General features: G+C 38.7%; 1 protein-coding gene across 18 annotated transcripts in view; it reads left to right on the top strand.

Moving 5' to 3' along the window:
• Positions 1-27,672, top strand: part of ERC2 (ELKS/RAB6-interacting/CAST family member 2) — a 974,891-nt gene that overhangs the window by 146,515 nt on the left and 800,704 nt on the right. For 12 of the 18 annotated variants that reach the window (XR_012431278.1, XR_010585146.2, XR_010585148.2 and 9 more), the window contains exon 3: positions 27,495-27,518. The exons of the other annotated variants lie outside the window; for them this stretch is intronic. Coding sequence is in view for 7 of the 12 variants with exons in the window: in XM_065540771.1 (XP_065396843.1) it covers positions 27,495-27,518 (24 nt within the window). In the remaining 5 variants the exon portion in view is untranslated. The remainder of the gene's footprint in view (positions 1-27,494; positions 27,519-27,672) is intronic. 18 annotated transcript variants of the gene reach the window in all.

Below are 27,672 nucleotides of genomic sequence, written 5' to 3'. Positions count from 1 at the left end.
ACCTCACTGTGAGAACCTGATAGGGCTCCTGGAGGTAAAACTCATGATATTATGAAGGCTCTCCAGGCTTCCCTGGAGTTTTTAGGATGTTATTTCTTTAAAAATTGAGAAACAAAATAGTACTTTTCTTGCCCTGTTCTCAACAGCCTATAGATTGGACAGAAGAAGGGAGTTAACAATAAAGGCATTTCTTAACCCTCCTCCAAAACAAAATTTATAATTTAGGCTGTTTATAACAAAGTCTTTTAAACATCTGAAGTATACATCCCATGTTGTAATTTGCAAAATATTTTGCTTTTAATTATTTCAGCATCTATAAGTGTCTTTTCATTGGAAAATAAAGACGGTGACCAAGGGTGGAGGTGGAGTATAATGGAAATAAATAGGGAAATATCTAAGCTTCACTATCCGTGGACTTGTCCCTTGCTCTACTGTTCTACTACTTTTACTTGATTTACTTTCAGAATGCCAGTGACTGTGGCTGCATCCTTCAAGAAGCTAGCTCTCAGAGCAGATGCTCCTGTACTTTTCCAAACACCAAATTTAGGCTTTTTTCTCTCTCTTCTCACAAAGTCTCTTGCCGCTTTTCAATTCAACGTCAGGTGTTGATGAAGTGTGCAGCTTCTGAGATTGGACTTGCTGGGGTCCAATCTGGCTCTTATTCTTGTGTGTGACCTTGGGTGTTACTTGACCTCTCTCTATCCCAGTTTCCTTACCTGTAGAGCAATAATTATATAATAATATCTCCCTCTCAGAGTAGTTAGGATTAAATGGGAGAACTCATGTATGGGGCTTGATAAAGGTTACTTGAGGGTATTATTATGCTACCTTCCCCTTTCACCACCTCTCTCTTCTATTTCTTTTTCACTTTTGTACCTTTGCACAGATTATTTTAAAAATTCCCGTTTGTACCTTATCTTACTCTAGTATGGGTGTAAGATACCACATGCATTTTCAGCTCAGTTTTGTTTAGTACTCACCCATATATACACATTTCTTTACTGAACAACTGTAGTGTACAAAGTACTACTGAGGGTGAGATTCCAATTTTGTAGATTTTGCATCTAGTGAGAAAATCATGGAAGGTGGTGAGTCAGGTTTGAAAGTGGAAGAAAGTTCAGGGTGCTGTGGAGTTGTACTGCCAGGGCACAAACCCAGCCTATGAGGTCTTAGAAACCTCCTTGAGTAGGGGACATTCCAGCTGAGACTGGAAACATAAGTGGGAACTTTGAGGATTAACCAAAGTTCGGTCTTCTGCATGGAGCCCTTCCTGGTCATACTTACTCTTCTCTACACCAGCTTAGGTTACTATAGCACTTTATTTCTACCCCAGGTATAGCAGGTGCACATGCCTTTCTTGTCAATTAAATAGGTGGGTCTAATTCTCCTCCACTGAGTTACAAATGCCTTGAAGATAAAGGCTAGACCTTATTCACTTTATATGGTCACAGCTTCCTGCATGACACAGTTCAAACCAGCTTTCAGTTGTGTTTTCTGAACTCAATCACATGTAGTTTGTGGAGTGTGAATCCTACAAAGGAATCTTCTTTACTAATGCTTGACTCTCTTGGACCTGAGGTTCCTCCTTGCCTTGGGATGACTTAGTTTCATCATATAAACTGCAAGGATTGTGTTAGGGTCCTGCTGGTTAGGGTTTCTCTGATTCTCTCCAATAAGAAGGGAGGTCTGTGTTGTGTGGATGGCAGCATGAATGGGTGCTTATAGTAGTGATATTGATTGATTGATTGAGATGGAATCTTGCTGTGTTGTGCAGACTGGAATGCAGTGGTATGATCTCAGCTCACTGCAACCTACATTTCCCTGGTTGAAGCAATTCTTCTGCTTCAGCCTCCTGAGTAGCTGGAACTACAGTTGCGTGCTATCATGCCCAACTAAGTAGTGATATTTAAATATGGGTTCATTATCTTTCAGTGTGATATGGTTAGGCTTTGTGTCCATACCACTTTGTGTCTCATCTTGAATTGTAATCCCCACATATCAAATGAGAGACCAGCTAGAGGTAATTGAATCATGGGAGCAGTTTCCCCCATGCTGTTCTCATGATGGTCAGTGAGTTCTCACAAGATCTGATGGTTTTGTAAGTGTTTGGCAGTTCCTCCTGCATTAATTCTCCTTCCTGCTGCCTTGTGAAGAAGGTACCTTGCTTTCTCTTTGCCCTCTGCCATGATTGTAAGTTTCCTGAGGCTTCTCCCACTATGCTAAACGGCGAGTCAATCAAACCTCTTTCCTTTATAAATTACCCAGTCTTGGGCAGTTCTTTACAACAGTCTGAAAATGAACTAATACACAGTAGTCTTCAAAGGGGATATTTTGGCTGGGACCATGTTGTAACTGGTCAGCATGTGGAGTTGGGGAAGCAGCATCCTCTTTGTAGGCTTCTTGGCCTCTCAAGCAGTCATCACGGAACATCTGTGGGAAAGAACTTGAGCTCTTAATATTGATGGAATCCAGACATATGTAGCCCTAGTTCGATGGACCAGGGATCCCCAGAGAAATCCAGTTTCAGAGAAAGAGGTCATGGGACCCTTGAGAAGAGAAATCATCACAAGTGAGGAGAGTTCACAGAAAGCCGAGGAATGATGGAGCAGGTGCCTAACCATGGCCTGGCACAGCCTCTAGCCTGCTGCTTCCTGGGAATGAGAGGGCTGTGGTCACTAGCAGCTCACCAGCTCTGCTGAGGGACTCTCATTCTGAAAGATTGGGTTATGTGGGGCAGCAGGAGCTTTTCTTCTGGCCAGAAATGGCCAAATGCAGCAGAAGTTGGTGACCTTGAGAAGGTCAGCAGTGGTAGAGAAAGAAAAATCTGGAATCTGGAACTATCCCAACTCTCACACCTGCATGTGCAGGATTAGTAAATAATTCAAGGTGGTTCTGGAGAACAGCTTTAGAGAGGGTTCTATTGGACATGAACACTATTTCTTTTATTTTTTATTTGTTCTGGTCTGACCAATTTATTGCAGTATGTTTGGGTGGGTGGGTTGAGACTGTTCAAACTACCTTGAGAAAAAAAAAAAAGCTAGCGTTTGCTAGAGCTGAAAGTGGAGCACTATCAGGATCCAGGACCCTCACTGCTCCTTTAGGGCATTTCTATGCCTTCCCTACTTTGTGCTCCTATCTTCACCATCTGCTTTCCGCACTCTTCCTCAGAACTTGGACTTTCCTCAGACTTTGGCTTGCAAGGCCCCAGCTCTTCCTGAGCAGTTCTTTGCAATTTTGCCTCCTCCATTGCCTGGCTCAGCCTTTCAGTTTCCAATTCTAATTTTCCTTTTTAAAAAATTTTTTTAAATTAAAAAACAATTTTTTATTATACTTTAAGTTCTAGGATACATGTGCACAACATGCAGGTTTGTTACATATGTATACATGTGCCATGTTGGTGTGCTGCACCCGTTAACTCGTCATTTACATTAGGTATATCTCCTAATGCTATCCCTCCCATTTATTAAATGGTCCAATTCTAATTTTCTAAGTGAGGCATCTGATGGCCCCGCCAGGCCAGGAGTGAGAGTCCCATCCCTTGATCATTTAGCCACTAGAAGGAGAGTGAGGAGTAGGGCCATGTGACATAGAGCTTGGCTGTGGATGGACAGAGTCTGCAAGAAGAGCTTGCAACCAGAGCATGTCATGATGGGCATCTCTAGTTCATTATCCAGTCATTCATTCATTCTGGTTCCTACCTGGAAGTATAGCATTGGAGTTAAAAGCTTGGGTTCCAGAGCCAGACTGAAATCTTTGCTGTGACCTTGAGTAAGTGACTTCTCTCTTTGAGCCTCGGTTTTCTTATCTGTAAAGAGGGGATGGTAATCATACACACTTCATAAAGTGGTTGTGAAGAAGACTTGGAAAAATGCATAAAAGAGTTTAGCATAGGGCTTAGTGCAGGGTAAGCACTTTACAAATGTCAGTTATTTTTACATATAGTTCGTAATGATAAAATCCATATAGCATCTGTCTTTATAGAGCTTACAACTTCATAATTTTCATGAACCATTGATGTAGAACACTACTGGCAATACATTTACAATGTACAGAAGACATCTAGTAAATTCACTAATAGAAGAAATATTTATTGACCATCTACTGGTTGTGTTGTGTGGCATTGTCACCAGCATTGGGTATATAATTTTAAACAAATAATCAAATCCCTGCCCTCATAGAGCCCACATTAGAGTTGGAAGATAGACACACAAATTAAAGGTAGGTAGATAGATCACGAGAAAAAGAAAGCAGGCTAATGGACTAGAGAATGGCAGGCCATATATGGGGGTCCTAATGTAGATAGAGTGGCCCAGGAAGACTGCCCTGGAGAAGTAACATTTGAACAAAGAACTGAAAAGTAAGGGAGGGGAAACACCTAGGGAAAGAGCGTTCTAAGCAGAGGGAAGGGCAAAGGCAACATCCAGGAAGCAAGAGTGTCCTTGGCATAATGGAAGAACAGCAGGGAGGCTGCAGTGCCTGGAACCAAGTGAATGAAGGTGAGAGCCAGAGGAAATGAGGTCTCAGAGGTAGCCAGGGCTGGGGAGATTTTAATTTTACTCTTCCTACAGGTTCAGTTACATCGTGTTTCTGTGGCTCATCTGGGCCTTTCAGTTCTGCATGAACTCATGGTTTGTCAGTTTCCATTGTGACCAAAGGCAGCAGACAGATGCCCATTTTGAAGCAGCCTTTGAAGGTGCACGAAGGCCCGTTAGACCCTTACTTACAGAAGGTCCACAACTCATGATGGTTTGACTTTGATTTTTGACTTTATAATGGTGCAAAAGGAATATGCATTGCCTGACTGTAGGCTAATGTCAGTGTTCTGAGCACGTTTGAGGTAGGCTAGGCTAAGCTATGATGTTCAGTAGATTGTATATTTTCAACTTATGATGGGTCTTTCAGGACATAACCTTGTGCTAAGTCAAAGAGCATCTGTATATTGTGGCCTATTGGCCCCTGAGACTGCACTTGGTATTTCTCCCCACCAAGGCTAGATGAGTCACGGGAAGGGAGGGATCCTGATAAATTTAAAGCCAGCTCCCTCTGTCACCACTAACACAGAGCTGCTTCCTTAGTCATCCTTTAATCTTGTCTCAGTTTTCTGACCTCTTTCTTCAGGACTAAAATAGCCCAGCATGCTACTTCCAGTGCAGTTATTGTTTAGGGAGAGGAACTGTGCTGTGTGACTCACTACCATTAAGGGTGAACCGCTTAGCTGTGCCTGCGATGTGCTGCTGCTGAGGATAAGAAGACCACAGAACACACGATTGTAGCTGCCAGAACAGGGCTGTCCTCAATCTTCCATGGAAATAAGAGGAAGAAGTGGTTGTTTCTTTTTTTTCTACTCTAATCTCATGAGAGATTAAGCAATGGTTATTTCTGTCAGCAGAATCTTGCGAGTGCTTCACAGTGGAGGTGACATGTGAACCCTGGTATTTCAGGACTCTATGATTGAAAGCATGTTTTTTTCCACAATGGTTTTAACTTCCTGCAAATGAAGAAGGCTGTGACTCTTGCTGCAGTTGAGGCTGGCTGCCCTTAGATATTCGTTTAGGCTGATGGGTGGTAGAGATGGGCCATTTACTGGATGTTTATTGCTCTGTGTATATAACCTTGTGTTTGACATCTTGTGTATCAGTTATCTATTGCGGTGTATAATCAGCCCCAAGTTTGGTGACTTAAAACAACACCTGTTTTATTTGTTTTCATGATTCTGAGGGCTGTCTTTGGCTGGGCTCGGTTGGACAGTTCTGCTCATCTCTTCTAAGGTCCTTCATGAGGCTGCAGTTATCTGGTGATTTGACTTGGCCTAGTGGGTTTAAGATGACATCTGTCACGTGTCTGGTGGTTGTTGCTGACATTTTTCTGGGCCTCTTCCCACATGATATCTCATTGTCAAAGAGGGTAGCTTGGATTTCTTCATATCATGATACTGTGTTCCAAGAGAGCAAAGTGTGAGCTCCAAACATTATTTCCTCTATCGTTTTGGGTGGTTTTTCTCTTGGCCTCAGGCATTTTCATCACATACATGTGATGACCAATAGCTGAATATTCTAGGGGGACTTTATTACTCCTTTTAGTGTTTCTGTAATAGAATACCTGAGGCTGGGTAATTTATAAAGAAGTTTATTTGACTCATGATTCTGGTGGCTGGAAATTCCAAGATTGGACAGCCTACCTGGTGAGAGTCTCATGCTGCTTCAACTCACAGCGGAAAACAGAAGAGGAAGCACTGTGTGTACCAAGAGACCCAACACAAGAAGGAACAACTTACTCTCAAGGTAACTAATCTAGTCTTGCGAAAGTGGGAACTCACTCCTATGAGATGACATTTATCTATTAATGAGGGATCTGCCCCCACCAACCCAAACACTTCCCACTAGGCCCCATGTCCCAACATTGTCACGTTGGGAATCAAATTTCACCATGAGTTTTGATGGGGACAAACTACATCCAAACCATAGCAGAGACTCTCTGCACCCTTCCTTCCTGTGAACTCTACCTGACGTCATCTTTCCAGACTCCCAACTTGGTCTTCTTAAATGAGGGAGACCACTGGTCTTTGCCTGGGCTTCCCCTTCTTGTGCTGCAGCCTGGACACTGTCTCCAGGCAGTAGGCTGGGGCAGTTATAATGCTCACCTCATTCTACATCTCAGGAATCACTGTTCTTGAAACCATTATTTCATATATGTTGTCCAGTTTTTTAGTTATTTCAGGCAAGAAGGTTAGTCCATATCTCCAACTCCATCTTGGCTGGAAGTAGAAGTCTCAGGAGTACAAAAGTGGCAGTGGCATGGTCTCTTGAGGCCTAGACGTGGAACTCATAAACCTCACCTCTGAGTTCTATTAATTAAAGCCATTCCAAGGCCATCCCAATTCAAGGGGTGGTGAAATAGACTAAAACTCTTGATGCAAGTGGTGGCAAAATCATATTGCAAAAGGCTATCTGGATAGGGATGGGAGGAAATTCGCAGCCTTCTTTGCAAACACTCTTCTTTGCAAACAAAAAGCCCACTGTTTGTGGATTTGCAGGTAGGATTAATGATAATAGGATAGCTATTATTTGACAAGCAACTGCTATGAACCAGGCTCTGTCTGAAACACATTATACATAGTTCATCTAATCCTACTAACATTGTGGAGTGTAGTTGTTAACTCATTTTACAAAGAGGAAACTGCCATGGCTCTGTGGTTAGGTGATTTACCTGAGGTTGTACCTGGAATTATATGATTTCCATGCTTGTGTGATTCCATGCCTGCACTCTGAATTAGTCCTTTTGCTTTCAGCTTTGCTGTGTTCTTACGTTTTTGGTATATTTCTTGCTAACAGATTACAGCAGCATTTAAAAAATGCAAATAGATGATTTATCTCTTGTTAGGTGGTGAGTTTATTGTATTTACATCTGTTGTAATTGGTGTTATATTTGCATTTATTTCTACTGTTAAATTAAAATGGAGACCAGGCCTGAAGTGTCCCTTAGCAAACAAAACCAGTTAGGCCTTATGGGTGATCTAAACTTGCTTGATTTACAAACAAGAAAAACTTAACTTGAGTTATTTCTCGTAAATGCCTATATTAAAGAAAAACAGAACATAGGCGCAACTAATCAGAAGCAGCCAACAAACTTATATAATCAGAGACGGTCCAACAGGATAGACCAAATAAGGCAACTGTGTATCTGTAACCAATCAAATATTTTCTTTGCTCTACTTCTGTGTTTATCCTATAAAAGCCTCCCTGTTGTGTTCCCTTGCAGGAGCTCCTGAACGACTTCTGGTTTAGAGGTGCCAGATTCATGAATTGTCATTTGCTCAGATAAGCTCTTTAAACTTTTACAGTGCCTTAGCTTTCTTTTTAACACTACCATTTTATTTTGTTACTTATTTACCTTGCCTTTTCCATGTCTGTCTCCTCTTTTTAAATTTTCTGTATTCTTTTTCCCTACAGATATGGAAGTTATAATTCTATTCTCTATTCTTTCAGCTGTTATCCTTAAAATTTTAATATTATCCTTTAAATTTGCATACTTCAAGTTTAAAGTTACCTTATTTGTCTTCTCTTTTCACACGAAAATGTGAGGAACTTGGAACATTCTTAACGCCAACCACCTGCCTCCTGTCTTACATGTTTTTATTTTTATACTCTCCTGGGGACATGGTGGGATTATGCTTTTGTGTTTTTGAAATTGGATGTGGCCGTCTGACTTGCTTTAGCCAGTGAAGTGTGAAAAAGCTTAGAGAGGCAGTGTGTGGTTCACCATGCGACCTGTGGCAATTGAAGAAAGCTTTGAGATGATGCTTCTACTTGGCTGGAGTTCTTGAGGGGCTACAATGGGCAGACTTACCTAGCTGAACCCTGAAAGATATTTAACATGAATGAGAAATAAACATTTGTTGTTTTAAGACATAGAGATTTGGGATTGCTTGTTGCCACAGTATAAGGAAGTCACCTGACTGATATGCTCCCAATCTCCCCACCTCAGGAATTGTCATCATTATTATTGTTTTATGCAATAAGTACTTACTTAGAATTATATTTACTGTATTTGTTTTCCCATTTTTCTTTCATTCATATCAATTCTTCCTTCTAGATTTATTTTTTTTCTTGATGTACACATTCTAGTTCTTTTAAATCAGTGGTGTGATGGTAAATATTTAGGAACTGGTCCCCCAGGGGCAAAAAAATCCAGTTTTTTAGTGTTTGCCAATTCCCGTGGTTTAATACTCCCACTATGGCTGATTTCAATTTATCAGCATGTTTTCAACAGACTTGCAAAATTCCTGTAAACCTCACATTTGGCTCTTAAAAGCTAGTAGAAGCATGCTGCAATTTCAGGTGGATTATATCAGTGGTGAGCTGTTTTTGTCGAATATATCTTTATTTTATCATCATTCTTGAATAGCAGATTAACTTGGAGTGAAGTTCTAGGTTGAGAGTTATTTTTTCTTAGCCCTTTCAAGCTATGTTGTTGAAATAATATTTTTGTTTCCTTGAAAAGTCGGCCGTCATCTTAGCCCTTGTTCTTTTGTAGTTAACTTGTTTCTTCTCTCTGGTTGTTTTTGAAATCTCTTCAAAACACAGTACAGATACTGTGTATCTTTAACCAATCAAATATTTTCTTTACTGTATGTCTGTGTTTATCCTATAGCAGCCTCTCCGTTGTGTTCCCTTGGAGGAGCTCCTGAACCACTCCTGGTTTGGAGGTGCCTGATTCATGAATTGTTGTTTACTCAGATAAGCTCTTTTGGTATTCTGTAATTTTACCTGTAGATGCTTGAGTGTGAGTTTACATCTGCTTACCCTGCTGTAATACATTTGCTCCCTGTATCTTTAGTGAGTTTTGGAAGTTTTTAAGTCATGCTCTCTTCAAATATTGTTTGATCTCTGGGATTCTGTGTGGTCTGGATTGAGGGACTGTCCCTGCAGAGCATTTTTGTTGCCGTTGTTGGTTTGTTTTTTTTAGAGATGGAGTCTTGCTATGTGGCCAGGCTGGTCTTGAACTCCTGACCTCAAGTGATCCTCTTTCCTGGGCCTCTTGAGTAGCTGGGATTCCATTCCAGGTGTGGGCTACAGCACCTGGCTTATGTCTATTTTTGTCAGGTTTTGCCTTGGAATATTTTTTCTTATTGTGATAAGAACATTTAACATGAAATCTACCCTCTTCACAAATTTTTAAGTGTACAATACAATATGGTTAGCTATAGGCTTAATGTTGTGCAGCAGATCTCTAGAATTTACCCATCTTGCATAATTGAAACTTTATACCAGTTACATAGCAACACCCTATTGCCTCCTCCCCCAGCCTTTGACAACCACTATGAGTTTTACTATTTTGGATACCTCGTATCAGTGGAATCATGTAATGTTAGTTCTTCTGTAACTGGCTTATTTTATTTAGCATAATGTCCTCAAAGTTCATCCTTGTTGTGGGCATATGGCAGAATTTTCTTTTTTTTTTTTTAAGGCTGAATAATATTGTGTTATGTGTATATACCACATTTGCTTTATCCATTCATCGATTTATGAATACTTAGTTTTGTTTCCAGACCTTGGCTGTTGTTAATAATGCTGCAGTGAACACAGGAGTGTGAATATTTCTTGAGATCCTGATTTCAATTCTTTTGGATAAATACCCAGAGTAGGATTGTTGGATCATATGGCGATTCTATATTTAATTTAGTTTTGGAAACTTCTGTTGTGTTTTTCATAGTGCAACACTATTTTACATTCTCACCAACAGTGTACAAGGGTTCCAATTTCTCCGTATCCTTACCAAGACTTGTTATCTTTTTTTTTTTTGAGACAGAGTCTTCAAGGGTCTTACTGTGTCACCCAGGCTGGAGTACAGTGGCACAATCATGACTCACTGAAGCCTTGACTTCTGGGCTCAAGCAGACCTCCTCCCACTTTGGCCTTCCAAAGTGCTGGGATTATAGGCATGAACCACTGCATCCAGCCTCTCTTTTGCTTTTTTTTTTGATAACAGCCATCCTAATAGATGTGAAATGATATCTCATTGTGAGTTTGAATTGCATTTCCTTGATGATTAGTGATTTTGAGCATCGGTTTCATATTCATGTTGGCTATTTGTATGTTTTCTTTTGAAGAAATAGACATTTCTTCAAAAAAAAGTCTATGTGCCCATTTTAAAATCAGGTTATTTGTCTCTTGGTTTTTTTGTTTTTGTTTTTGTTTTTTTTTGCTTTTGAGTTGTAGAAGTTCCTTATATATATTTTTGATATTAACCCCTTATCAGATACATGGCTTTCAAATGTTCTCTCCATTTTTTCAGATTACCTTTTAAAAATAAAAATAGGCTGGATGCAGTGGCTCATGTCTGTAATCTCAGCACTTTGGGAGGACGAGGTGGCAGGGTCACTTGAGCCTAGGAGTTCGAGACTAGTCTGGGCAACATGGTGAAACCCCATCTCTACAAAAAAATACGAACATTAGCTGGGTATGGTGGCACATGCCTGTAGTCCCAGCTACTTGGGAGGCTGAGGTGTGAGCCCAGGAGGTTGAGGCTGTAGTGAGCCATGATCATGCCACTGCACTTCACCCTGGGTGACAGAATAAGACATTTTCTCAAAAGAATGAGAGAGAGAGAGAGAGAGACAGACATTTTAATGATAATCTAAAACACAAAATTATCTGGAAATTAAGACATAACTATTTTTGTACTGATCATTTCTGTTTAAATCATCCACTCTAAAAACATTTATTGAACACCCCTGTGTGCCAGGCACAATACTAGGCACTGGAGATATAACAATGAGAAAGAGAGAGAGAGAAAGAGCATTCTTATAGACCTTTAGGAATGTTTGTGACAAATGTGGGGAAGTAAAATCCTCTTTGAAAATATCTCTCAAACATCTTATTTCCTTCAGGTCTTTGCTCAAATATCATGTTAGTGAAGAAGTGCACTGACTGCTTGACTCACCCTGTATGAAATGAACACCCCCCATTTGACTTTCTACCTCTTGCCACGTTAATATTTTATTTATCTGTGCAGCACTTACTGTCTGTTGATATGCTATACTTTTATTTCTTGGTTACCTCCCCTTATTAGTCTAACTTCTATGAGGTCAGGTACCATGTCTCTCTCATTGTTATATTCCCAGTGGCTGGCACATAGGGGTGTTCAATAAATATTTTTTGAGTGTATGATTGAAATATAAGTGATCACTACAAAAAAGGTGATGTCTTAATTTCCAGGCAATTTTAGTTTTTAGATTATCATTAAAATTAAAGAAATTTCAAATTTTCATAAAACTCACAGACTTCTGAGAATGCATTCACAAGCCCAGTTTGCAACATGTGGTGCTAAACCCTCCATTTACGTCGCCCCCCTGCTACATGAAGTGTCCTATCTGTGTTCTTCTGGGTCCTTCATTGATGAGTATCACTACCTTCGTAGCTGCCTCCTTCTATTCTTGGGGTTCATGTTTAGCCATCAAGCTGCCTTCTTTTTCCATCCAACATGCCGTGCATTGAAATATATATGTGTGTGTGTGTATATATATATGTGTGTGTATATATATATATATGCCTTTGCCCATGCCCTTCACTCTGTCTAGAATATCTTTCTGTCTGCTTCTGGAAAAACTCTTCCTTGTTCTAGGCCTCACTTAATGTTCACATCCTCTGCAGAATCTTCCCTTGTGCTCAAACCAGATTGATGCCTCCCTCTTCTGTGCTGCCTCAGCACTTTGTACACACTCCCTTTTGCTCCCATCCTTTTCTGTTGTGATTGCATCTCGTCATTTGTTGCTTCTGTTGACTAAGAGCTTCTCAAGGCCAAGGACGATGTCTCATGCCTCTTTGTTGTTGAATCCCTATGCCTTAGCGTAGTGCTTATAACACTGAATAAATGGTCAGTGAAAGTGAGTTGAGCGAATGTCACCTGTGAATGGTTGTGGCAGAAGTGAATGACCAGCTTATATACTATAGCTCTCTGCATAGACTCTAACAAAGGAAGAATTACTTGTGGCATAATGGCTGATAAATAGGGAGTATAATAAGAGATTGTGTTATATCCTTAAAAATGCTTCTTTTTTAAAAAAGGAAAAGTCTTCTATCTAAGAAAGTAAGTAACTGTATTGCCTGGAATTCACTGAACAAGTTGCTAAATAATCTTTAAAGAGATTTCCACAGCATAATAGTTATTTTTTCTATTAATACTAGTTGTATATTAAGAGAGGTTATTTATTGAGGTCATAGATGTACTATGCTATATATATGTGTGTGTGTGTGTATATATCTGTTTGTGTGTGTAAATTTATTAATCACTACAACTGTATCTCCATTTTATAGGGAAGAAATTGAGGGCAAACAACTTTCCAAAGATTAAACAGTACAGAGATAAACAGTGGTGGAATCACTTCTTGCTTGAGTTCAGGACTCAGATTCTTAACTAGTGTCCCACATTAGATCTCAGTAACTCACAATAACAGCATTTTATGTGCCCACTTAAAAGATGATTTAAAAGTTTATTTAAAGGAATGAGTGAAGAGTTGCTTTGCAGATACTATAAACTGTAAACTCATCCTATGTTTATTTTTTCTTTTTTAAACCATAAAGCCTGTAATTCTTTCCACTTTTATTTCCCTTTGGATTTCTGAACTAAAGAAATAAAATGTTCAAAGATAACAGTAAAAAATTCCACTCATTTTGCAGGCCTTTGTTTCTACTGGTTTTGTGCCTCACCCTTCTAGTCCACAGCTAAGGACCCAAACAATGAAGAGAGGGACAGTCATGCATTTTAAATAGAGTACAGATGCATGGATTCAAGAGGGCCTTTGGCCTCCATCTGACTTGATGAGGGCTCTAGTGTGTTGAAGTTTATGTAACCCAGGACTAATAGTTCATCTTATTAGGAAAAATGCCAGTAAGACCTGGAGTTAGTAAGGGCTTGCTTCGATTTAAATTCTTCTTTCATTCAATAATGCTTTTGTTCTGGGCACCAGCAGTATCTGTACTGCTAGATACTTTCTTTTTTTCTATATTTTCCTGTTGGGAAACTATCCCAACAGGGATACTTTCTTTATATCCCTGTTGGATTTGATAGGTGAGCTCTGTTCCAGACTCAAATTTGAAAGCTATTTTTTTTTCTCTTTCCTACTTTAAAAGTCTCAAATGAATTGTAAAACAAAATAAACATCAAGGGATGAAAGAAGCACTTTGCAATTCCTTGTTTAAATATAGTTTTTTACTGTACTTTTAGAGAAATTTCTGTTTCACTGGTTTAAAGATTTGAAAAATAATCTTAAAGCATATGAAATATATCTATGTGCTTAGGAATGCATACATGGGTTTCTGAGCCTTCGTTTTAAGGAAAGTTTTTGTTGTTACTAATAGGCCCAAAATTATCCAGATAAAATAAAATAACCTCAAACAGATATTACTCAAGATTGGTATCAAGGGATCTTATTTCTCAGTGATACGACATATTCTTTTGGTGATGGTATCTGCAAAACAACCATTTCCTTTTTTTCTGTTTTTTGCTTTGACTTACTCAATGATAACATGGATCTCCTGTAGCTTATCATTTCCAGGTTCCTAAGTGGCCCCTTAATTCTTAACATTTATCTCACATAGATTTTTAGGAAAAAAATTCCTCTAAACCCTTTTTAAAGTCCTTAAGCTCCCAGGTAGAAGAATTTCAAATCTGAAAAAATCCCTAAAGGTGTTCTTTAATAAGTCATTCAGAGAGAGGAGTTACTTCATCTTGGTTGGAATGTGTCATGTGCTCCAACTCCTGAAGCCTTGGAGCCACTGGAGTAAGGAACGTGGTTATGGCGGCTGTCCCATCAGTAGCATGTGGTGGAAGGGATGCGTCTAGACTGAAGACATTTGACTCCAGTGTGGAACTCTGGCTCGTGGCAGCTGTTGCACATACCCTGAAACTAATTATGTGGTAACATGCCCTCTGCAGTGCAGTGACCAAATGAGAGTGGTACATGGAGCTAGAAGAGAAAGAGCAGGAAAGAGCTTTGTGCTGTGAGTTTGGTGCCTGGACTTCACAACTAGCAGTGCTGTCATTTCTGTTGTGACTTCAGACAACCGGTGGTCAACCTCTTTGGGGCTTAGTTTATCCTTCTGCAAAAAGAAACAAATATTATCTTTGTGATCCATGTCATGACTAGTGTTTTGTGATGTTAAATATTTGCTGTCTCTTTTAAATGCATGTACCAGCTTGTGGCAAAATCTAGGGTTATTCTTTCGAAGTGTTTTATGTGCTATTGCTTTATTTGCTTCAAGTTAGCACTTGAAGTGGCCAAACTAAAAAGTTTCTCTGGTTGAAAGATTTTCTTTGTATAGACACAGCCAAACATTATTTCACTGCCCTGCCCCCCACCGGCTGCCATTGTAGTTTTACCTGTTTGCACTGCATTCTGGAACAGTTTGCAATCTGTATTTGTATATTAATAATAGTAGCAGCTTTAAAATGATGGCTTCCTGTTGGCTGGGGTATTTACTAAGTTTCGGGCATAAGTAAGTATTGGGCATGTGTTATCATCTAACTTTATCATGCTTCTGCAAGATGTTTGTGTTATTAGCAGCTTTTAAAAGAGATGGAAACTGAGGTTTAGAGAAAATAACCTGCCAATATCCCACAGCCCCCATCTCTGCAAGGTTATATGACCTTAAAGCTAGTGCATGACCAGATTGGAGGCCCATTCAAGGTTGTCTGACCCCATAACTAGTGAGTGACCAGGCTTTTGGCCCCAGACTGTCTGATGTCATAGTCAGAGTTCTTAATTTGGGATAGTAAATCAAATCTTTAAAACTTTCCATTATCCTTAGCAAACTAACACAGGAATAGAACACCGAACACTGCATGTCAGAAGGTTGAACTGGCATGGTTACATCTTTACTATGCAGTTCACCTGAGTCTTGTATATATTCCTAAAGGGTACTTTAGGAACCCACTACCCCAAATAAACATAATCATAGCACTGTCATATTATTTATATTACTTCTGTTTTCTTTAATCATAACAGCAATTGTACTAGATTCTTCTTGGGGTTGCTGCAGACCTTTAAGCAACTCTTCTTCCTCTTGGAGTAGCTTCTGATGCTTGGGGTCAACTGCCACAACCTATTGATCTATGGAAGGCACTTGGCCCAAGCCAGGCTAACTCTATACTCCATCCTGGGTATTTTCAATTTGGAGCAGGGAGTCCTTGAAACCAAATAACATGGAACGAAGCTTCTCACAGAGATTCATGCTGTGTGCTGCTTCCTTCTTTTCTTGGGTTTTGTTTTCGTAATTGCTGCTTCGATTCAGAGAGATGCCTTGATATCCTTCTCATGCACTCCCTTCTGTGGCTCAAGACAGGCCAAGTTGTTTTCTGTTGCCTGCAACCCAAAGAATATAAACTAGCCTAGCAATTATGAGTAAATAAGTTATTTTTGGAAAAAATATTTGCTGAATGAAAATGGGAAATAGAAAGGAAGGTACCCATAATGCTCTCTCCTCCCATCATTTTTAACAGCTTTATTGAGATAGAATTCATGTATCATAAAATTTACCCTTTTAAATGGTACAATTCAGTGATTTTTAGTATATTCACAGAGTTGTGAAACCATCACGACTGTCTAATTTTAAAAGTTAAGTACTCTAATCACCTCTCCTAAAATCTCCCTATCCTTTAGCAGTCATTCCTCATCCTCCTCTCCCCAGCAATGATCATTATGGTATATTTTCCTCTCTTTTTTTCTTGTCCATTCATATTACTTTCTTATGGTATGCTGGACACATTGTTGTTTATGGGGTTTGGTATATTCTTTCATTCATTTATTCATTCACTCATCTCCCACCCCATATATCTATGAATATTTACATTCATTGAATATTAAGGACCATAGGCGTTGTGTGGAAATAGCAGTGGGTAGCTTATCTTCACACCAGAGAAAGAAAAAGATACAGGCCTTTGATTCTAGTTCATTAATAAAATGGAAAACCTTAGAGAATTTGAGTGATTTCTACTTAGGAACCAGTATATTCACATATTCAATTTTTTTTCTGTACATTATTCAAGTTATAACTGAGAAAACAGATTTATCACAGACTCCTCATGGTTTTCCCAGTCACTTAAAATTCCACCAAGAGCACAGACATGCTACAGAAATGCTGCTTAAAAGCACAAATGAGAAAAATGGTTTAATGTAATGCCCAGAACTGGCACTGTGATGACTTTTTAATTGTTTTATTATTTTTAAATTGATACATAGCATTTAACATATTTATGGGACACATGTGATATTTTGTTATATGTGTAGCATGTGTAATGATCAAATTAGGGTAAATACTCCATCATCTTGAGTATTTATTTTTATGTGTTGGGAAGATTTCAAGTTCTTTCTTCTGGTTACTTTGAAATATACAATACATTGTTGCCGACTATAGTCACCCACCCTATTCTGCTTTCAAACATTTGAATTTATACCTTCTATCTAACTACATGTTTGTACCCATTGACCAACCTCTCCTCATCTTCCTTTTCACTCACACACCCTTCTTGGCCTCTGGCATCTATCAGATAATTTTTAAAGGTTTCCTTGGATTGTTCTTTAAATAATGATAACAAAAATAGCAGAACAGAATTAAACTTCAGTATTTATGGAACCTTTAGAAATAGTAAACAACATACACGCTCGTTTCTTGGTATCTGTGGGGGATTTGTTCCAGGACCCCCACAGATACTAAAATATGTGGATGCTCAAGTCCCTTACATAAAATGGCGTAGTATTGCCTATATCCTATACACATCCTCCTGTATACTTTAAATCGTCTCTAGTTACTTATACTACCTAATACAATGTAAATGCTATGCAAATAGTTCTTATGCTGTATTTTTTCTTTTTTTATTGTTGTATTATTTTTTGTTTTCCCTCAAATATTTTCAACCCATGGTTAGTTGAATCCTCGGATGTAGAACCTGTGCATATGGAGGGTCAATTGTATATAATTACACACACACACACACACATTTATGTGTATATAACTTAACCTGGCAGGATTTCCTTTTTGACTTGGAAAGGTATCTTGGTAGAGTTGATTAATGGGTAAAAATACATGGTTTGATAGAAGAAATAGACATAGGGTTTGATAGATCAGTAGGGTGACTATAGTTTACAATAATCTATTATACATTTCAAAATAGCTAGAGAATAAGAATTTGAATGTTTCTAGCATAAAGACAAAAATATAGAAGGTGACACATATCCCAAATACACTAATTTGATCTTTACAAATTATATGAATGTATTAAATTATCACATGTGCACTGAAAATATCTACATCTATTATGATCTGTAAAAAAAATAGCACATAGTTCAACAATGGTTGAATCAATGACTGAATGACCCACTTTATCTAGTAGTGTCCTGCATTGGGGGCACCACTCGTAGTTTACTCAGACTTTATTAATCACACACACTGGCTTTTCAGTCTGTTTCTCAGGACTATCCTACAGCATTGTGTTCAGAGTGCTTTCCTTCCCTACCTTTCCATTACCAAATAATCTTAAATCAGTAGTAAAACTGAAACTTTTTTTTTTTAAGTTTAGGGAAGCATTTCTCAAACCTTCATGTGACTTCAGATTGCCTGTGGGTCTCGTTACAATGCAGATTCTGATTCAGCAGGTCTGAGGTAAGACCTGAGATCCCACCTTTCTGACAAAATCCCAGGTGGCGCTGATGCTTTTGGTCCAAGAATCCTCTGAGTAGCATGGAGGTCTGTTATTCTCCTTTCTCATGGGTGGAGTGACTCAAGAAGCAGAGAGAAGCAGGGAGGGTACCTGGGGAAAATCTCTCCTCTTTAAAACTTTGAGTAGCAAGAACTAGAGTTTGGCTGATAAATCCAGGCAGCTCAGAGTAGGGGAAAGTTAATATAGTTCAATGCCTACCACCCAGCTATTTGAAATGACATTAATTTAGGTAAAACACCTTACTATTCTGAAAAGTACTTAGATGGTTAGCAATTTTGCTAAATGAACATGTTGGAGGGTGAAGAGGAAGTGACAGGGAAGGAAATTTCAATAAAACCTTTAAAACATCATTGGCATTAAACATTTGCTAAACAGTTAAATGAAAGAGCTGTCATATAATAACTATATGTGGCTGTGACTGTTAATATTATAAATGTTTCTATTTTAGCTATCTTTCCTATCATTACATGTTTGGGGTAGCTTCTCTGAACACACTTTAAACATACCAGTATTTCTTAAACTGTAGTTTTTTTGTTTGTTTGTTTGTTCGTTTTTTTAACCTGTATCAGGTTGAGAAGTGTTGATAACAGGGCATGCCATTATCCTTTAGGTTGGTTGTGGATTACTGGCTAACAACAGGGAAAGAACACTGACCTTCAAAACAGAAACGGTTGGTATTCCTGAGAGTCCCTTATTTCTTAAACTGTAGTTTTTTTTGTTTGTTTGTTTGTTTTTGTAACCTGTATCAGGTTGAGAAGTGTTGATAACAGGGCATGCCATTATCCTTTAGTTGGTTGTGGATTACTGGCTAACAACAGGGAAAGAACACTGACCTTCAAAACAGAAATGGTTGGTATTCCTGAGAGTCCCTTGTAGAGTTATTTATAGGTCAGTTAATGGGAAATAAATTATATCCATCTTTGAATTGATCTTAAAACATCTATTTCCCTTTTTCTCTTATTTAAAAAAATGCCAAAGAGCTTAGCATTTTGTTTCCCACTGTTGCATTTATTTGATAATCAAAGATTTATGTTCATTATGCCCATTCCTTTTCCCTGCCCAAATCGGAAGAGGGAGGACAGAAATTTTAATTCCAGGCCTCTAGCCACACCAGTGTCTCAAAATACTGAAAATAGCTAACATTTGTTGAGCATTCGTTATGTGCCAGGCCCTGTGCTTCATGCTTTAAGGGAACTTGTTTGCTCACTTAGTAAGCATCTCCTATGGTGTTTGTATGAACCCTGTAATGAGTTACAATTATTATTTCCTGTTTACGGATGAGTAGTCTGATGCTCAGAGTACTTAAGTAATTTGTTCAAGGCATCACAGACTGTCATGGGTAGATCCAGGATTCAAAACTCAACTCTTCACCACTGTTCTTGGAAGCTGAGACAAGTCTAATGATTTTTCCCCAGATCATGTAACTGGTTAGTTGCAAAGCTAGAATTAGAACTTAAGTCCTTAACTGTAAGCTCAATGCAATATTCCAATATTGTGCCACCTTAGAGTATTGGTCTGTAATGAAAACCAGAACTCTTCTTTGCTTACAAAAGCAACTGCCAAGAGGGCTTTCCCATGTATACTGTTCTTAGTGTTATGAATCTTGGCAAAATGTCACATATTATCAACCAAAGTGAGTTCTGCAGTTATCAATGACAGTGTGTGGGTGAGGAACCCAGAGTCCCAGTGCTTTTAAAAATCACCTATCCATATTCTTTATTTAGTTATATGTGCTTCTCCTTGGGGTTTTCTACCCTGAATGAGAAAGCCTAGAGGCTGGACCATATGTCTAAATATTAATTTTTTATACCTTTCTCAGCTGGCCAACTCTTCCACCACACACTGGGGCCACATGTTTTTAGCTGGTCTGCTGTTTGTCTTTTCACACACATGACACAGCCTAAGGAAGGTTTGAAGTCTGGAAGAGTGTTGTACATCATGTACATAGGATTACAGAGAAAGGGATCAGAGAACCTGCCCTTCACATTTAATTAGAGACAAACTAGAAAGTGATTAATAAGAAAATAAAGTCACAGGAGAAGTAGAGCAGGCCAAGTTGTCTGCAAAGAGATTCTGTTTTCTTTGAAAGAGTTATGGTAAGTACTTGCTTGAGAAGGAGTATGGATTTATTAAAAAAACTTCACAACTTTTGGGTATAAGCCAATTCATATTTTTGTATAGCTTGGAGACGGTTTTCATAGCAATGAAACCCTAAGCTGCTTATAGTGCAAAACTTTATCATTTTTGTTTTTTTCCCCATAGTGTGGAAAAGAGCTTAAGGTCACACAATTTTTCAAACCTGCCAGGAACTCATATTTTCCATGTTTGGAGATAAGACACAGTAGATTCTAAACATCTGGCTATTCCCTATTTAAATAATTGCGTGTTCCATGCACATCATACATATATAATTATATTTTCATTCTAGTTGCCTTTCTGTGTTTTAGACATTCTGAGATCTGGATTAGATTCTGACTCCAGTAGCTATTGGAAGTCACTCTTATAAACGTTGGCTAAGGCAAAGTGTATTTTTCCTTCTTTTTTATATAAACTCAAGTAGTGCTTAGTTTCTTGTATTTTCATTGTAACTTTTTTTGAACTGAATGAATATGGGAGCTTATATGAGTTGTTCAAAATGAAATTCTGTAGTATTTTTAGAGCAGGAGAGACTATAGAATTGGCTGGAGGAAACCTCAATTTTAGACACTGGCCCGTATTTGCTAATGATGTGATTGCAGTCAAATCCCTTAAGCCACCCCAATTTATGCTCTTGTGAAGTGGACATAGTGTTGGCAGCTTTGGAACAGTATTGTCAGATGAGTGAGTGGTGGATGTGAGGCATTTGAGTTTTGACAGAGAGGACAGGACAGAGTAATCCAAGGTTAAGGACGCTCTCTGCACCCCCATCCCCTCAATCTAGCTGTAGCTAAGCAAAGAGGAATGGAAACCTGTTCTCTCTGAAATTGTTCCCTTGTGCCGATGGTCTGGTGAAATAGTTTCCCTCTGGTCCTCTCACCTTTCTTCTATACTTCATTATGAAAATTAGAAACTGTCCTTGAGAGGGTCATTCTGTGTGTGTGTGTGTGTGTATGCAAGTGTGTGTATAGTGAATACATGATTATATGATACATGATAACAGAACCCTTCCTTTCCAATACTCCCCCAACAGAACATGTATTAACATCCTGCAGAATGCTGTTCCAGGGAAGGTACTTGGAGAAACACTATTGAAACACAGTCTGGTAAAAGCCATGAGGATGCTTAATGTCTCAGTGGCCTGATTAGTTAAAGAAATACACCAGGTTAATGGTCTTGGCATTTTGGCTCCAGTGTTACCAGTATTTGAAGTTGAGGACTCGCTTTTCTTGAGGGCTTGTTTAGAGGGACACACAGTGTCTCACTGAAGCCTTTGAATAACATTGTGAGGTCTACACTATTATCCACATTTTAGAGATGACTGAACTATGGCTTAGGGGAGATTCAGTAACTGAGCTCTGGTAATTGAGAGACTCTCAGCCAATATTCCTCAAAACCCATACTTTCCTCCCTATACTGTAATTATGCACTGTATGGGAAAGATAAATTGAGATAAGAGCCAAGGACTCAGGTTGCTTCTTTACTTTGGAAAGGCAAAAAATATATACATTTTTCTTGTTGACCTGGTAGGTGGTGATTTCAGGTGCTGCTGATGTTGAAGCTGGGCTCTCATTCTTCGTGAATTCACTTTAGGAGCTGTGTGCATACATTTCCGAGCCAAACATCATGATCATGAGGCCATATCCTACACACCCCCTGCCCTTGGTAGGCCACCTTCCTATCTGGATCCTGTGATAATCCGTCAGTGCGCCTCCGCCCCAGGGCCAGTGTGTATCACAGTGCCCTGGCTCTGGCCTCTGACTCAGCTATGCAGAGTGAAGGTGGATGGCTGTAGGGACAGGCTCTGCTGATACATGGGGAGTGATGCTGAGCGTATTCTGAGCTCATGCTTGCCACTGAAGTAATGATTTGTGTGTCCTCAATGATGTAAGACAGGTCTTGCATCCCTATTTTACAGATGAGGAATCTGAGTTTCAGAGATGCTAAGACACTTCCTCAAGATCACACCGCTTGAAAGTGATAGGTCTGGGATTGGAACCAGGCAGCCTGGCTCCAGAGTCTGGGCTGTTACACACTATATTATACTCCTCCCACAGGTTCATCCAAGGAGATTATTCTATGCTGTTGGATAGGTACAAAAGAACACATATGTAAATTATGGTATATAGTACTAACATGAACACCTGGAGAGGTTCCCTACCCCACCTGAGAAAATTACCAATCCTGTTGATGTTACACATGAGTGCTTCTCAGTTTCTGTTTCTTCTTCTGTGTTATGAAAATCATGCCCTTGAACCTTATCTCAGTGGGATGATGTTGTGTATATTCTCTATTTTTACTTCTTCCATTCAATATTCTTTTAAGATAAATCCCTGTTGCATGTAGCTGTCATTTGTTCTTTTGCACAATAATCTAACATCCCATTACATACATATGTCATAATTTATCTGTTTTCCTCTTGGTGGATTATTTCCAGTTTTTTGCTGTTAGGAATAGTGCTACACTGAATGTTCTTGTATGTGTCTGTTGTGCTCATGAGCAAGCATTTCTTTAGGACAGGGGCCTGCAAACTTTTTCTGTAAAGTGCCAGATAGTAAATATTTTAGATTTCATGGATCATACGGTATCTGCTACTTGACTCTGCAATTGTACTACAAAAGTAGCAATAGATAATATATAAGGCCAGGAGCCATGGCTCATGCCTGTAATTCCATCACTTTGGGAGGCTGAGGCGGGAGGATCACTTGAGGTCAGGAGTTCGAGAACAGCCTGGGCAACACGGAGAAACCCCATCTCTACTAAAAACACAAAAGTTAACCAGACATGGTGGTGCATGCCTGTAGTCTCAGCTACTTGGGAGACTGAGGCATGAGACTCGCTTGAACCTTTGAACCTGGGAGGTAGAGGTTGCAGTGAGCCGAGATTGCACCACTGCACTCCAGCCTGTGCCACAGAGTGAGACTTTGTCTCCAAAAAAAAAAAAAAAAAAGACAATATATAAATGCATATAGCTGTGTTCCAATAAAACTTTATTTACAAAAGCAGGCAAAAGGCCAGATTTGGCCCCTGGGCCATAGTTTGCCATCCCCTGCTTCAGATATGTACCTAAGGGTAAAATTTCCAGGTGAGGATATGCATGGTTAGTTCTTGCATGGTTGCACTAGTTTACTAGCTGTGTTAGGAGTTCTTATTGATCTATATCCTTGTCAGTACTTGCTATTGTTATTTATTTTTGCTGCTGCTATTATGATTATTATAGTGTGTGTGAGTGTATGTGTGTGTGGCTAAGAGAGTGGGGTATCAAATGCTTTCTCGTTGTGGCTTCCATATGGCTCATGTGGTTTTCTGATTACTAATAAGATTGAACATCTTTTCATATGTTTATTGTCTGATTATATTTCCTTTTCTGTGAAATGCCCGCTCATTTCTTTTGTGCATTTTTCAATTAACTGTTGGTATCTTTTTTTATTGAATTATAGGAATTCTATGTATATTCTTGATGCAAATTTTTTGTCATTTTAATGTATTGCAAACATCATCTCTCAACTGTAGATTGTTTTTTTAATTCTGTTTATAGTGTCTTTTGTTGAACAGAAATTCCTAATTTTAACATTGTCAAATTTACTACTCTTCTTTTTATGGCTACATTTTTTGTGCCCTGCTGATAAGGAAATAACTTTATTATTTTTAATAATTTATAGATTCTTTTGGGTTTTCTAAGTAGAAAACCACATAATACAATTGATGATAATAGAACTTTTCTTCTTTTCAATTATTATTTTTTCTCTTTATTTTCTGGTCTTACTGTTCTAACTTAGGCCTCTTAGGAGAAGGCTGTTGCAACATTCTACAAGTGGTGCTGATGATGGCGTAATTTTATGCCTCATTTTAAGGGGCACGCTTCTAACATCTACCATTAAGAATGATACTGTCAGTTTGCAGCAGATATACTTTATTAAATTAAAGAAATTCCTCTTTATTCCTCGTTTGTAACGATTTATAGAAAACACTGACTTTATATCTTGAGCTGATCATAATTATTTTTCATCTTTACTCCGTTAACGTTATTTACAGAATACTTTGTCTAATGCTGAAGCATTCTCTAATTCCTATAAGAAACACATCTTGGTCATGATGTATTACCTTTTTAATATACCCCTGTATTCCACTTGCTAATAATACTCATTGTCTAAGTGTGAAGTTTGGACTAGAAGTTACCTTTCTTGTATAGTTCATGCCTAGCTTTGGTGTCAAGATGATCAAGTCTCACAGAATGAATTGGGGGAGGGTTTCTTCTTTCCATTTATCTGAAAGTTTTTGCAAATTGGAGTCACCTGGGTTTTCTTTGCGGGAAGAGTTTTAAAATTCTGATTCTATCTATTTAATAGCTGCAGAACTCTTCAGGATTTCTGTTTCTTCTAGAGTCAGATTATGTAAGATATGACTAGTCATTTGTTCATTTTCTTGATATTTCAAAATTTGTTGGCCCAAAGTTAACAGTATTTTCATATCATCTTTTAAATATTTCCTATATGTACTCATTTCTGAAGAGGTTTGTTTTATTAGTCATTTCAAAGAACCAACATTTTGCTTTGTGGCTTGCCTCTATTGTGTCTTTTTTCACTAGTTTTCTCTTTTTTCTTACCCCATCTGTTAGGTTTCACTTTAAATGCTATATTTTTCATTGCTGTATATTTTTATTCTTTTTCAGATGTGGTTGATAATTTTGGAAAGTCACTTTTCCATGCTGATTCTTCAATTTTATATTTCTTCTAAAATTTTTATTTATTTTCTTAAACATTTCAAAAACACCTTGTATTCTGCATATGGCCATCACTCATGGAAGTTTCCTTGTGTCTGTGGTAATTTTTTATTGTAAGCTTGTATTTCATTAATCTGAATTTTTTGGACTCCTGAGGGCTTTTGTTCTCTGCCTCATCGCCTTTCCCAGTCCTTGCCCACCCACTGCCTGTCCCCCTTACAAGAATTTGCATTTGCATCTGTTAGGCGCCAGGGGGCACTTAGGACCACATTAGCCTCTTCTGCAAATATGGGCTTGTTGGGAGAATCTCAGTTCCCTCGCTTCAGTGAGCCCCAGTTCGCTCTCTCAAGCTCAGTGCTTGGATTGGCATTTGCTCCTTTTAAGAAGAGGCAGAGAGAACAGAGAGTGGTCTCTCCCCCAGCCCCTCCCTTGGAGATTTCCCTTACTTCCTTGTAAGCTCAACTATGCTTTGAAAAGTATATTTGCTTTTATCTAGCTGTAGTGTAGAGGAGGGCCTATCAGAAAATGCAGTCTCCTGGAAGCCTAGAAACAGAAGTCATTATGACCTCCTTCATTGTCCTGGGATGGTGTATGTGTGCCACATTTTCTTAATCCAGTCTATCATTGATGGACATTTGGGTGGATTCCAAGTCTTTGCTATTGTGAATAGTGCCGCAATAAACATACGTGGGCATGTGTCTTCATAGCAGCGTGATTTATAATCCTTTGGGCATATGCCCAGTAATGGGATGGCTGGGTCAAATGGTATTTCTAGTTCTAGATCCTTGAGGAATTGCCACACTGTCTTCCACAATGGTTGAACTAGTTTAAAGTCCCATCAACAGTATAAAAGTGTTCCTATTTCTCCACATCCTCTCCAGCACATATTGTTTCCTGACTGGTTTCTTTCACATGACATAATGTTTTCAGATTTATCCATGTCATCTTGTATGTCAGCACTTCATTCCTTTTTAGGACTGAATAATATCCCATTAAATTGATATGCTAGATTTCATCCATTCACCAGTTGATTGACAAATGGGTTGTTAACACTTTTTGACTAATATGAATGTTGCTGCTATGAATATTTGTGTCTGAGTCAATTGATGAATGGATATATAAAATGTGGTATATTCGTTCAATGGAATATTATTCAGCCATAAAAAGGAATGAAGTACAGATACACAATACCACATGGATAAACCTTGGAAACCTGCTAAGTGAAAGAAACCACCGATTGCATGATACCATTGGTATGAAAGGTCCATAACAGGCATAAAGACAGAAAGTAAATCAGTGATTACCAGGGCCTGGGGAAAGGGAAGGAGATGGGGAATGACTTCTAAAGGGCATGAGGTATCTTTCTGAGGTAATGTTAAAAAATGTATTGTGTTGATGGTTGCACAACTTTGTATGTTACACTTTATAGGGGAGCATTGTATTAAAAACGAATAATCTCCACCATTAAATACATATCAGTTTCTTTCACTGCATTCAGTACCCTGTGAGGCACGGTGGTATACAGATAAGAAGGCTCTAAGAATTTCTCAATGGACATTCATAAATGGGGATATGAATTGGATACCCAGAAACAATATAATCAAGATGCTGCATCACCCAGTGCTAGTTTCAGGATATAGGCCACACTCAGAAAGATCTCAATACCACTGAATGTCAGCTGTAGGAATTCAGACAGATTTCAAAATGTTGACTGCTCCAATATTCATATAAGTTAGATATAGTATTACCCATGCCTTACAATACTGTGGTTCCCTGTGGGCGGGAGCTATGTCTTACATCCCTCTTGATTCCTGTGCTTAGAATTGTATTCGTTTCACAAGCAGGATCATGTGTTTGGCAAATGAATAGCTGCTGTCTTGGAAGCATCTTGGCTTGTCCATAAGGATAGAAATGCCTTCAGGCTTGTGGCTACCTTCTCTGACCAGCCTGGGTGTTTGTCCTATGGGGAAAGGTATTGCTGAATTCACCAACTATCTTCAAGCACGGGTATCTTTTCTCACATCTGATAACTATTTTGTTTCTCTGGTGCTTTCACCCTGACTTTGCTTAAAATGGTGACCCAAAATAACAGGTGCTTCCCTCTCTGGTAATACTTTCAAGACTTTCGGTTCCTGGGTCAGTGAGATTTAGGAAAACAAAAGGTGGGATAAACCTCAGGTTTGGTCTTTCCTTTTTTTTTTTTTTTTTTTCCATGTCTATCAAATGTCAATGCTATAAACTCTGTGTAGCTTATAGGTCTTTGCTGTAATTAGAATTTTTTTCTTTTTTTTTCTTCTTTCTTCTGTGAAGGTACTTTATGTTGATTAAGTTCTTTCTGTAAAGTATCCTTTGCTTGCACTAGACTTTTCTTTGTGTTGATTTTTTGCTTCGTTTTTTTTTCATTTCCCATGCTGTTCAGTTACTGGATGCCAGAAGAACCAAGGTTTGTCCACTCTTTGCAGCTTGTTTGTTCTGCTTTGTACAGCCTCACCTCCTTGTGTGTTTGAGTGTGTTTGTCTGTGCCTGCATTTATTCCCTTTTGCTTTCAGATGCAGTAATCCTGTTTACTAAACCTGTTCACAGCTTTATTTGTAAAA

Source organism: Macaca fascicularis, chromosome 2 (assembly GCF_037993035.2).
Source record: "Macaca fascicularis isolate 582-1 chromosome 2, T2T-MFA8v1.1".
NCBI lineage: Eukaryota > Metazoa > Chordata > Mammalia > Primates > Cercopithecidae > Macaca > Macaca fascicularis.
The sequence above is the reverse complement of the archived record's forward strand: the minus strand, read 5'-3'. Positions and strand labels throughout refer to the sequence as shown.